This window comes from Bacillus rossius, chromosome 1, assembly GCF_032445375.1.
Source record: "Bacillus rossius redtenbacheri isolate Brsri chromosome 1, Brsri_v3, whole genome shotgun sequence".
Lineage (NCBI taxonomy): Eukaryota > Metazoa > Arthropoda > Insecta > Phasmatodea > Bacillidae > Bacillus > Bacillus rossius.
The window spans coordinates 235946238-235960708 of record NC_086330.1 but is presented as its reverse complement, the minus strand read 5'-3'; the positions used below and the strand labels follow the sequence as shown (position 1 = coordinate 235960708).

At 41.0% G+C, this 14471-nt stretch overlaps 1 protein-coding gene across 1 annotated transcript in view; it reads left to right on the top strand.

The window, feature by feature from the left end:
* The window catches only part of LOC134546216 (centromere-associated protein E-like), a 207207-nt gene that overhangs the window by 121105 nt on the left and 71631 nt on the right, over positions 1–14471 (top strand). Inside the window, exon 5 of the mRNA XM_063388840.1 lies at positions 5571–5764. Within this exon, the coding sequence (XP_063244910.1) occupies positions 5571–5764 (194 nt within the window). The remainder of the gene's footprint in view (positions 1–5570; positions 5765–14471) is intronic.

Genomic DNA, 14471 nt, shown 5'->3' with positions numbered 1-14471 from the left:
ACACGCACCAGCTCACGCCAGCACACGCACGCGCACGCACACGCACCAGCTCACGCCAGCACACGCGACGCGCACGCACACGCACCAGCTCACACCAGCACACGCACGCGCACGCACACGCACCAGCTCACACCAGCACACGCACGCGCACGCACACGCACCAGCTCACACCAGCACACGCACGCACACGCACACGCACCAGCTCACACCAGCACACGCACGCACACGCACACGCACCAGCTCACACCAGCACACGCACGCACACACACACGCACCAGCTCACACCAGCACACGCACGCACACACACACGCACCAGCTCACACCAGCACACGCACACACACACACACGCACCAGCTCACACCAGCACACGCACACACACACACACGCACCAGCTCACACCAGCACACGCACACACACACACACGCACCAGCTCACACCAGCACACGCACACACACACACACGCACCAGCTCACACCAGCACACGCACACACACACACACGCACCAGCTCACACCAGCACACGCACACACACACACACGCACCAGCTCACACCAGCACACGCACACACACACACACGCACCAGCTCACACCAGCACACGCACACACACACACACGCACCAGCTCACACCAGCACACGCACACACACACACACGCACCAGCTCACACCAGCACACGCACACACACACACACGCACCAGCTCACACCAGCACACGCACACACACACACACGCACCAGCTCACACCAGCACACGCACACACACACACACGCACCAGCTCACACCAGCACACGCACACACACACACACACGCACCAGCTCACACCAGCACACGCACACACACACACACGCACCAGCTCACACCAGCACACGCACACACACACACACGCACCAGCTCACACCAGCACACGCACACACACACACACGCACCAGCTCACACCAGCACACGCACACACACACACACGCACCAGCTCACACCAGCACACGCACACACACACACACGCACCAGCTCACACCAGCACACGCACACACACACACACGCACCAGCTCACACCAGCACACGCACACACACACACACGCACCAGCTCACACCAGCACACGCACACACACACACACGCACCAGCTCACACCAGCACACGCACACACACACACACGCACCAGCTCACACCAGCACACGCACACACACACACACGCACCAGCTCACACCAGCACACGCACACACACACACACGCACCAGCTCACACCAGCACACGCACACACACACACACGCACCAGCTCACACCAGCACACGCACACACACACACACGCACCAGCTCACACCAGCACACGCACACACACACACACGCACCAGCTCACACCAGCACACGCACACACACACACACGCACCAGCTCACACCAGCACACGCACACACACACACACGCACCAGCTCACACCAGCACACGCACACACACACACACGCACCAGCTCACACCAGCACACGCACACACACACACACGCACCAGCTCACACCAGCACACGCACACACACACACACGCACCAGCTCACACCAGCACACGCACACACACACACACGCACCAGCTCACACCAGCACACGCACACACACACACACGCACCAGCTCACACCAGCACACGCACACACACACACACGCACCAGCTCACACCAGCACACGCACACACACACACACGCACCAGCTCACACCAGCACACGCACACACACACACACGCACCAGCTCACACCAGCACACGCACACACACACACACACACATTTTCTAAGGCTTTCTGGCGATCCCCGCTAGAGGGCAGGCCTCTGAGATACACCGTTCGACAACCCTCCCTCAGGACAGGTCGCTCGCCACTATCTTGCGAAATCTAACCTGCTAGCTTATATATGTACCGGCTGATCCTACAGTAGTAACGAACAAGCATATAGGAGACACTTAAGCCAAATTCCAACATATTCTGACCCATGACTGATTTTTGCCCTACACCAATCCCCTTAAGAAGTACATTTTGTTTGGTTTTTGCAGTATTTTCTTAAGATGGTTTTACTGTAGTTAAGATTCCAGAAATTTCAGTGCTTCGCTGATAAAACAATAGAAATAAAAGTTGGAGTTTTCCTTAATACAGGAGCTCCGCAGATGTACAGGAAGCTGCGTATTGAGGAGACATCCCCAACACAGAAGTAAATGATGCAGGAAACTATGGAAACAAGGAAACTGGTGAAGTCATTGAATCTGGGGTTAGCATTGTGCATAACAAAATAAGTGAGAGTTAAAAATTAACATAAATAAACATCCACGAAATCCGTTGCAAGGCCGTAACATCTCGCAAGAGGGAGGAGTGTAGCAGCTAAACCAATTATTAGATTTCACTTACCAATTATGTGCGTAGAAGTCATGTTATCGGGACATAATGAGAAGAATTTGGATTTTTGGAGTATCTATGCTCAGTTGCGTGGCACAACACACGTGAAGACTCAAAAAAGAAAAAATATACCAGCTGAAAAAACTACATGAAAGCGAGAATAAACTTTTGTGAAACTATCCCATACTCCCATACTTCAAACGACTATATACTTTATTTAAAACCCTTCCTGGGTCCTTGAAGGAATAAACCACTCTTAGGAGTCTGGTGGTTGCGTCCGGTTACGATGGTACGGAAGATTCTCTCTGATATGATGCCAAGAGCTGAGGGGCATAGGAAACTGAATGTATCAGTGCGCTGGACAGAAAAAAGTAGTACTGGCGAGAGGGCAGGTCAAGACTGTGTATTAGACCCAGGAGGGTGGGTGGGAGAATAAAATTTAACAAGTAGTTAGTGAAAGGGTAAAGGTATCCAGGCCTGGACTCTGTCCAGTTACAAATTTTTTTTTTGTCATTTTGGGAAGGGGGGTTGGTTTGTTAACCAATGTACAGCGTTAGGAGGGAATCCGGGCGATGGAGGGAGGGCATGAAGTGGTGATGGCCCGTAACGAGGTGCTGCGTGGCGTTGTTGCCAACCATCGAAACCTCCAATTGTACCCTTGTTTAGCTGTTAACTGGGCGCATATTCAATTTTGTTGTATGTTTTTTTTTTTTTTTTTGCAAACTGGAATGCTACAATATTTATTTTATATTCTTCATAATTTTTGTTTGTATTTAGTCTACCTGTGTATAATGTGTAACTAAATTGTTTGTAACATTTTATTATGCATTTCATTATGTAAGGGCTACTTCAATAATTTTATTATTTCATTTTTGTTGTTGACAAGTATTTTACTGTGTGCCTCAAGAAAAGACATATGAATTAGAGACATTTGGTTCAAAACAAATTATGGTTTTATAATTATTAATATAACCATGTACTTGTTAATATTGTTGCACTAAAGTGCATCAAAGTGTAAGAATTTTTTATTTTCTAAGTGCCCATCTTTTTGGTATTGTTATATCTAAAGTCTTCTTAGTCTGGTGAAGGTTGGAGTGATCTTTTCCAACTCTGTCAGCCATCATGTAACTGTAAATTTTCATATCTGGAGAATCAACCCACATCTATGTTATAATAAGTGTGTGTTAGACCGCAATATTGGTAAGTGTATTCCTCCAGGAATCATGAATGAGATATTATTTACCTCAGATATTATAATTTTATTAATTAATTGCTTAATAGCGGTCCACGACCCTGACCATGATAGATCCATGATGTTTCATCACCACTAATGACTGGCACCAGAATTTTTCCCTGGGATCTGCTGCCATGGAGCTGTCAACTTAATTATAGTTCAGGAAAGAAAACCTCAAAATTTTTATTAAGAATGTGTACTGTGACATAACTATCATGCCCCCACTTGGAACATAGTTACCTTTTTCAGACAACTCTAACCTTAAGAACTTTCTTCAGAATTCAAATTCATTAAAATTTTGTAATTTTAAAATTTTAAGTATTGTAAGATGTTTGTTGTAATGTAGGTAAGCTAAAGGGGCCCCTATTTATAAGTTTTATTGTTATAAGTATTTATTTTGTTTTACTCTATTCTTGACATATAGTACTCAGGTATTCTTGTTTAAAAAATAAAGCGATAACAAAATATACTCATTTTATGGCTGACCTGAGAAATGTTTATAATTTTAATAACAAAGATATCCTAATTCCTAGGCAACTAGATATTTTTTATTGATAAATTTTAAGTAATTTTGTTAAAAAAAGAAATAATTAAATTTTTTTCATCATCACTTGTAATATAGTTTCCCCAGTCGGCACTATATCTAATCTTCTCTCTCCTGTACTACAAGGCTGGGACATTGTTGTTACCCTGATTACGTCATCGTCCAATTCAAAGTTTTAAATATTTGTTACATTATATAAATACATAAAGTTCATTTTCACGTTTAGATACTAGCGCAATCTTCATTCACGTCTTCATGGACTTTCTACTGTGGGATAAAGGTGGTTTGCAGATGCCAATTTCTTTCCATAGCTGTAGCCTAGCAACTAGAGTACTAATCTGATGAAGACAATCACATACATTGAGTGGTTTACTGTTTTATAGCCTATTAGGTGACAGTTGATAAAGAGCTGTGGGTGGAGGGACAGGCAAAGGGCCCCCCCACCCCCTCCTCATCCTTACCGCTTTTCACACTTCTGTCAGCTGCCACCACTACCGAAGCAGCCAGTGTGCAGAGCAGCCTGTGCATTAGGCGCTGCCAAAATATAAGGAACGCAATTTCATGTTTTAGGTTATAGAACATACTGCCTGAAAATTGTGACAAAAGGAAAACTTAACTTTGCATTGTCATAAATAAAATGAAAAAAAATGTTTGTTTGTTCATGAAGCAACATGTGTTGGTACAATATCTGCAATTTTAGCATTTGTTTAAAGGTTTTTTTAGAATAACCTAGTTAAACATGTAAATCTCTATCTTTCCATTTTCTGGCGTGGACTTGAACTGAGCCAGTAAGTAGCATTTTAATAAGAGACATTTTGTCTGTGAAATATATTTATAAAAATGTGTATGCTAACTAATGGAGCAAAATCATTGATGCTTATTATAACAAATGTGGTCTTAAAAATTGTTATTATTGAGATGCTATAGAAATTAGTCGTACGGTTGACCCGGGGGAGAGTTCTGGGGGTGGCACCAAAATCATTTTTGACTTGTGTGGTCCACAATTTCACTAAAGTTCAGAACCACTGCTGTAGAGTCTAGTATGAGGAACCACTGTGGTTCAGTGGTCCGATCACCTGTCTCCCACCAAGGTGAACTGAATTTAATTTCCAAGTGGAAAATATAATGGTCGTTACTGTTAGCTAGTGGGTTTTCTTGGGAATGTCTCTCTTTTTCACCTAAATTGTCATTGCTTCATTCTCATCTTGTCACCCCTCATCTATCATATCTTCCTGATATCTATGAGACAATAATTGGAGGCATGCATTTTAGTGTTCTTTTTATGCTACAATGTGGTTTAAGTTTTATCTGAAATTGGTGTTCTTTAGCCCAACTATTTTGCATATATACATCAATTTTTAAAAAATATCTGCACATTTGAGAGCTTAATATTAATATCATTGTGAACGTCTGCTCAACTGTCTCATTTCTAGATTATTGAGAGTAGAAACACACAGGATGGAGACGGGGTCATCCAGGTGTCACACTTGAACCTGGTCGATCTCGCCGGATCTGAGCGAGTGGAGCAGACGGGGTCAACCGGTGATCGGCTAAAGGAAGGTTGCTCCATCAACCGCTCCCTGTTCTTCCTCGGTCAAGTCATCGCACAACTGACGGATGGCGATGAGTAAGTTACGCCCACTTACATGAATGAAACCAGCTCATAACATATTGCTCTGAGTACTGAATCTATTATATACTCTGATGTACAATATTGACTTGAATAAGATGCCATCAGTTACAAGATGCACTAAATTCTAAGATGTACCTACACCTCTTAGTTCCGAATTTTTTTTTAAAAGTGTGTACTCTGTATGTACTTATTTGAATATGAGATACCATCATTTCGAAGAAATTAATTTTGGTTGTTAATTTTCTTTAAAAAACTATCAAAGCACAGACCTTTCAACTCCCGATTTTGGGCGGAGACTCTGGATTTTGTAGGTTATCTCCCGCCCTCTGGAGCTTTCATATAAATCTCAGGACTTTTGACTTGTAACATTGCAAGAACCCTGCCCTCCTAAATAAATATTTTTCTTTTAAACAATTTTTATGCATGTAAATATTTCTTAAAAAAGTCTTTCTAATGATATTTTACAGTTTGTTATATATTTTATGGTTGATATTTTTCGCTTGCTATGTGTTTTAAGAAGGTATTTTGTATTTTATTAGACATTTTTAATCATTACTATTTTTTATGTGATTATTCACAAATGAGCCGTTGTACTAGATTTTTGCCTGTTTAGGCCTACTTTTTCAGGTTTTTCTCAATAAGTTGAATTTTGTCAAGTAATTTGTGTTATGATTGCTGTTCTTAATTTTAATTAACGTGTTGCAATATAATTATAGATCACGGGACTGTGTCTGGGCTGGGGTGATGTGTAGGGAGAGAGAGGCATGCGAGGCCTGTAAGTGTGAGTGAGAAAGAAACAGTGCTTCCCCGCCAACCGAGATAAAGACGGGAATTTCCCCACTGCGTGGGAACTGAGTGATAACTGCTGTCTCACGGTGTGGGAGAGAGAACGAGAAAGGGAAGCCCCGAGTTATGTGTGTACAGGGTTTTTTCATGTATTGTAATTTGTACTCTGATTGGCTTGTATCTGTAAGCGTGAATGAAGCGTGCGTGTGATTGGTCGGTGAGGTCATGTGGCTTATCCTCCCTGCGTGGAGGAGACGGTGGCAAGACTTCACCAGTCGTCCGTCGAACGCTGCACAAGTAGGTCGTGTTCGGTGGCTTCTCGCAAATTATGTAGAAGTTATTGAAGAGATAATTTAAAGTTGGTGGTCAGAGCCAGGCCGATTATTAAGTTAACCTAATTTTTTTATATTTCGTTCGGACATAAATTAGAAATTGTGATCACCTTCGTCGGCGTTTGGCTCGTGGCGAAATTCGGTTTCGCTGGGTGCGGTCACGTGTACTTGCAGTAAAATGTTACTGAAGAACGTTAGTTTTCTTTAATTCTCATCGAGCAAGCTGCGTGCGTTTTTCGACAGGCGGATGTACGATTGGAACGAGTGAGAAAGAATTGAAAAGGGTTTGGATTCGTCTGTGCATTCAATTTGAAAAAATAAAAACAACAAAATTACAATCGGCGTTGAACATCTGTTTATTTTTGTATATAACGAACCGTTATAGACTTATCCGCAATGTATTTCAACATTTTTTGCATCAAATCATGCATCAAAAGGTAAAAATAATCACGATTATTGTAAAGTACTTTCGGCAATTTCCATGTATTATCGATTATTGCAGGTAGTTAGTTCTGTGGACTCGATATGCTACGATTATCGCGTCACGTGAACGAATCAAAATAGTTTTGTCAGCCATTATTCTATTGTGTCCCAGTAATTATTCACGAACACTTCAGTTGATTTCTATGTGAAATACGTTGTTCGAAATTTTAAAATGTCTAGAAAAAATGAAACTGTTTACCGACAAGCATTTTCAGAAGAGTATCCGTGTATCAAAGAATCTCGGAAAGGTGCTACATATGCTTTCTGTTGCTTGTGTAGGTGTGATTTTTCTGTTGCACATGGCGGTAGACGCGATGTTATCAAACATGTGGAAACAAAAAAATACAAAGAAAGTGCAGTGTGCGTTGCAAGTAATCGCAAGTTGAATTTTTTTGTTCAAGAAAATGATTGTGAAAGTTTTACATGTGCAGAGTGTTTGTTTACTTCGTTTATCATCGAACATAACCTCCCATTTAGCTGTGCTGATCATGCCGGGCCGTTGTTTAGGATTATGTTCCCGGACATCCAGATAGCCAAAAAATACGGGTGTGCCCGAACAAAAACATCAGCAATTGTGTGTGAATTAGGCATTAACGGAAAAAAGACAACTGTGAAATTCTTAAAAATACATTGTTTTCTGTCTACGGACGGTCGCAACAAAAGTGATGCTAAACTGTACCCTATTGTAGTCACTTTTTACACCAAAGACTCTCAACAAATTGAAAACTTTGTACTGTATGTCCCTTCATTAGAAGGTGATGCGTCTTGTAAAAACATTGGCAATCTTGTACTCACCACCCTCAAATCATGTGATATCCCCTTGTCAAATTGTTTGGCTCTAAGTGCAGACAATGCACCTGTAATGTTGGGAATGAAGAATGGTGTTGTGACTCTCTTAAAAACTGAGATACCAAATCTCATAGTAATAGGTTGTCCATGCCACTTAATAAATTTAGCTGCTGAAAAGGGAGCAGCATGCCTTCCTGTCAAAATAGATGAATATTTGATCAACATTTATTATTATTTAGATAAAAGTGCAAAAAGGAAAGAGCATTTGAAGCATTTCCAGGAATTACATAACAAAAGTTAGAAAGATTTTGAAACACGTGAGTACACGTTGGCTGTCTCGTGGTAGGTGTTTAAGTACAGTAAAATCTTTTTGTTGCGACCCCATTTATTGCGACCACCTCTCTATTACAACCATATTTCGAGGAACCGTGAAATAATAGCCGAAAATCCGAAGAAAATCTGACAGAAAATAAGTTTCTTGTGGTGAGTAGCGTGTTACTGCGTTTCTCTTTCCCAGTGCTGTACTGCCGTAGGCAGCGTATATCTAAAAATAGATACCACTTCCTGTCGACCGCTGTCAGCGCTTGACAACCCCCATTCCACGTCCCTTTGCCCGCAGGGTGCAGATAAAGGTTTTTGTGGCAACGTGTTTACGTTAAGCTTTTTGCGAGTGCCTAGTGTGGTACGCAGCTAAGGCAAAGCTACCTGCTAGATTTCTCTTGATTTTGATTACTATCAGTTGACAATGTTTGCTTAGTTTTTGAAGTCTGATTTGGTATATTTTCTGGCTTGAATTTGTGAACTATTGTTGATGACTTATGCAGGGTTTTTTTCTTTTTCGATTTTGTGTATTATGACTTAATAAATAAAATACCATTAAATATTAATTACTATTCATACAATGCAGGAAAAAAAAACCTGGCCGCAGTGTGTGAACATGGTAGTCGGCCGCACGCTCGCCCTTGCTCACCCTCTCCCTGTACCGTGCGCTGCGGCCGATCTCGAATGCTGCTTAATCACGTTAGGTATCTGCTTCATTTTAACGAGGAGAGTAAAAATATATTAAAACTGTCAGTAAATTGTTAAAAACTTTGTGTGTCCGCAAAACAGAGCACAACACTGGCCCGCCAGTTGTTTTGATTCAAAACGTGGCTAAAGAACTTGCATGGATAAGGCTGAAAACATCCGACAATACGTGTAGGTTATAAGTAGAGGTCTTCGGGTAGTGGATTTTTAAGCCGGGCCGGGTCGGGTCGGGTCGGATAATTGCACAAAAAATTCGGGGTCTGGTCGGGTCGGGTATTGTCTTTCTAACATACCTGATGAAACTGGAAATTGTTATTGAAAAATGTTTTTACTGTATCTTAAATACACTTTAAAAAATTAATAAATATAAGTTAAAACATTACATCAAATTACAAAATAAGCATTGCTCAACATGAATTTTTTTTTGCAATTCAAATAAAAATCAACCCTATGAAACAGTTTTTACTTAGCCTAATTTTTGATGTTCATTGCCGACTATAAACGTTACGTTTTTCACGATGTTTTTAGGCCTACTAGCTAATATTATCTAGACTTAAAAGTACCCACGGTATTTTTTTTTTATTTGAGCAAATATATTGTGTGTTCAGCATAATATATAGACATGGCAGGTCATTTCCCGTGGCAGCAGGACACGGCAACGGCAAGTTAACGAAGATTTTTTTTTTTTTTATTAGACGTCCGACCCGAAAATTTTTGGGTATAAAAAGTGCCCGACCTGAGCCACGGGTAATTTAACTACCGGAAAAATACCCGGAAAGACGGGTACCCGCCGACCTCTAGTTATAAGGAATCTTGTTATGAATTGAAATGTTATGTTTTTCGAGTAGATATACACAGCGACTGACTGGATGCACGCCCGCCTCGACTTGTTTTAACTGTCGCAGCAATGTTTATTTTGACATTTCAAGCAATTATCTTTTCCCGTGGGTTGATAGAAAAAGGTCGCTTCATCCAGCATAAAAAAAAAATTCTATGCCACTTACTCCTCACACACGAAACACACTGGCTGCTGTCTGTCATCCCCCGTATTTCCCCCTTTTTTCTTCTAACATTCCACGTCTAGCCTCTCGCGCGAGCAATAACGAAGCGACCACGCATTGGGCCGTTTTATGCTTTGTTTGGTGACAGCAGCTTGATTTTATGCTGTATATTCCTTTTCATAGGACTCTTGCTATTAAAATACATTTATATTTAAGTTTGAAAGCTTGTAAATTCCTTGCCAGAGATGATTGAACTCGAACTTGGTGTGAAAAGTGACATATTTTGACATACTTTTTTATGGACGTGTTTGTTGGGGAGGGAGGGGTCCGAAAATATTTACAACGATCTTACCCCTCCCTCACCTCTTTAGTACCCCATTCATAATAGCCCAATTTTACGGGAGAAGGGAGGGTGAAATGAGCATTTTCTCACTGAAGGTTTTTCAAAGGAGAGCGAAGTTAGGGTGTTATAAGGGAGTACACTAGATGGTTTGTGTGTCTGGGAGGGATGAGCTAGCCTTGGAAGAATGTTACCTTGGGGAGGGAGGGGTGAGCTTATGCGTCATGAAGCCGCTGCCGCCAGCCAGCCGGGCGAGCTTAGTGTGCGCCCGCTCGCGTTGCAGAACCTACCGCTGCCATATTTTTAAAGGAAACGTCCCATTATTTTTTTGTTGTTCTTACATGAACATTATTGGAAGTATTAAAGCCGACACAGAAATACGCTGTGCGTTAAAATAAACAGATTTTATGATCTTTCATGTAGTTTTTTTTTCTTCTGATTTTCGCATTTTGGTCAAAATGTCCAATTTTTTGACGGTTCCCGAGAATGTATTCGTAAAATCACTGCTTCATTAAATCCGGAGTTCGTGACATCGGGGTTCTAGTGTATTTAACTAGGGCAAGCAGAAAACGTACATGTAAACTAACCAGTAAAAATAAACTGTCTTTTGACATATTTTCTTTAGAGGTGGCCTGTAGGGCGACGGACTTGTCATGAAGGTTAAAGTGGGTTTAAAGCAAAGCGGTCTAGCATTGTGTGTGACAGCATTCTGCCATTAAACGGCTGGTTTCTTAGTGAGGTGCTGTTTGGGTGGAGGGGGGGGGGTGGAATCAACTGAAAATTTCGGAAAAGATCTATTACGACCCCCCCTTTATTACACTATTCCTGGGAACCGTGAGGGGTCGTTTCTGTGAGGTTTGACTGTAGATTGTTGCAGCAGTGGCAACCTCTTGCAAGTTTTTTTAGAACTGAAGTTTGTGGTCAGAAGGATTCCCACGTTGGTGATGTACAAACTTACAAAATTCCCAAACGTGTTCATAATCAAGTTACTAGCAAAGTTTCAAACTCTGTTCAAGACTCAGACTAAGGTTCTGGAATAAGTAAGTCTGCAGTTTTATCCAGTTCAAAACGAAGCTTAGAGACTGAAATGTGTACTAACAAACACAAAAAACCGAAACAAAATGACACTCCAGTAAGTTGCAGTCTGTCACGGGAAGAAAGGTTATTTATGTTTATTTCTTCAGAACTGAATAAGGCGTTTTGCTTATTTCTTTCAAATACTATACCAGCATTTGAAACACCAAATTTGCTTCTCCAGTCCAGTGTGCCTCAGATTCATGTGCTAAGATCATGCTTGCTTAGTATGCTACAGAACATAATATCTAATTTGTTAAGCCAGCAGCAGTCAAATGTTCATCGTCAATTTTAAATGTTGACTACCATAGCAAAGACAATCAGAAAAATGACACTGATATAATAGTGGGCAGTGCGATGACCAAAGTTGTGGCAACACTAAAACAAGAAGAGAAGTTGATTTTCTTTGATTCTGTAAGAAAATATTATTCAGCAAGTTGTGATTATGTGGTACATAAATTTCCATTTAAAAGTGATGATATGATTAATGCTGAAGTTGCAAATATTGAATCAATTTGCAGTGCGTCATTTTCAAGCTTGCAATATTTTGTGGAAAAGTTTCCTACAATTCTTGCTTCTACTGAACAAGATTTGGATGAAGAATTAGATGCATTACAGGCACAATTTTGTAATTTTCAACTTAAGCCAGAATTACCACATGACACCAAGAATGAAGAAAAGAATAGATGTTAAGTGGTCAATGGTGGGTCAGATTAAAGCTGCAGATGGGACATTAAAATATAACTAATTATCCAGAGTAATGCTTGCTATTTTGACAATCCCACACAGTAACGCATCTTGTGAGAGAGTATTTAGTCACGTTACTAAAACGCACACACAGTTCAGGTCAGCACTTAGCGAAGAAACCGTTGAATGTCTTCTGACAGCAAAATCCACCCAAAAGGGAAAATGTTTTGAACAAAAGTTTGATACTTTATTTCTCAAGACTGCAAAATCAGCTACAACATCAAGGAATCAAAAGCATTAAGGTACTATCAAACCTCTCGGAAACGACACCTCACAGGTCCCAGGAATAGGGTCATAATAGAGGGGGGGGTCGTAATAGATGTTTTCCGAAATTTTCAGTTGATTTCAACCCGCCCCCCCCCCCCCCCCTTTTTCCCCCCCCCCCAAACCGCTACTCGCTAAGAAAACAGCCGTAGAATGGCAGGATGCTGTCATTCACAATGCTAGACTGCTTTGCTTTAAACCCACTTCAACCTTCATGATAGTTCCCGAAGACCGTCGAGGAGAAGTAGGGGGAGGGAGTTACTCCGCCCTTGTCCTTGTCCGTCGAGTCGGCCCGACGTACACGAACACGGTATCGTACCCACGCAGTTGGCCAGTATTAAAGTAAACTCTGTACGAAGAAATAACTCTTCGCCGCAGCTTTGCGCGGGCAACACTCAAGTATTCAATACCTTTTGTATGTATGTGAGCTCATCTCGCTCAGTAAGTTGTATGCCGATTGTTAAGAATGTAATGAGTAAGGCTAAGTATATAAACAAAAAACCTGCAACGACAAAAGAATGGCGAGAAAAAAACTAAGTTATTTTAAATGTAACAACTGTTGAATGAGATTTCTCTATTGGGAACTAGGATTTCGTCAGCTTTTTCCAATATGCCAATCGTCTACAAAGGAAACGTAAGTTTAACAAGTTATTTTACAAACACGAATAACAAACTTTATTGTCAATTAAAACAAACAAGGCAGATGCCCGCACACAAATAAAATAAACGCAGCGAAAAAGTAAACCCGGGGCCTGAGATACACATTTTGAGCATTTGACATTCAAACCTGCCAACTCTCACGATTTTGGTGTGAGGCTCACGATTTTATGGTCCATCTCACGCCCTCACACCAAAATATTGTTTCCTCACGATTTTTTGGGGCCCCAAGATTATGTTTGTAAAAGTAACAAAACAAGTTTTACGAAAGCTTACAGTAACGAGTTTCCATCAATACTCGAGTCACGTAATGGAAGAAATTTTTCTTTTTTAGCGTGTGCCTAGCTGATTTTTCTATCTCGCATAATGGAAGAGGAACATTGTGTATTGCTTCCAATAAAAAAAATAACTTTGCTGTGAACAGTGATAATAGTGTTACACGAGCAGAATGTTATTTTACATCTTTTTTAGTTGACGCCCTGCATGATCACTACACGACAGCGCTAAATTATGTTCAATTAAATGAAATCTGCAACCTATAATTTGTTGAAATAAAATTTGTAGCAGAGACCAAGTAACATTGTACAGGTATGTCACTTAAATTTAAAGATTCTCATTTGTTGTTTTTTATATCTAACCTGTATTTATGGGCCTGAAAATATTTATGGAGGACCTCATGATTTTTTAAATTTGAATGGTGGCAGGTCTGGACATTATCGGAAAGGATTTGTTATGAATTAAGAAGGCGGACACTCCAGACAAAAACGCTAGAAAGTTGAGAGTTAAAAAATTGCTATGTTGCGGTTTTGCGTCCCTTGTTTAGGAACCATCACATCGTTCAACAATTGTTTAGTTTCTGGAAAACACGATTACCATCAATAATGCCAGAGTCTGGATCCGAACCCGTTGGCAATTAGTTTTGCAAAGGAATTTTTGTAAAAGTAAAAAAACATTTATAACTATGTACAACAGGGAAGTACTGTTAAAATTGATTTGAACGCGACTCACCTATTCCGAGCTCGAGTCTGAGTTCAGACATTCGGCCGTTTCTGTAGCGCTAGATCCTGTGTCACCTGAAGAACTTTCGCCACATGATAAGTCAAGATTCACTATTATCTTGTCGATTTCGATGTCCCCTATTGCATCGTTCTTGCAATATTTGGCTTCAATGTTTTTAACATGATCACAGCACTTTTTCGACT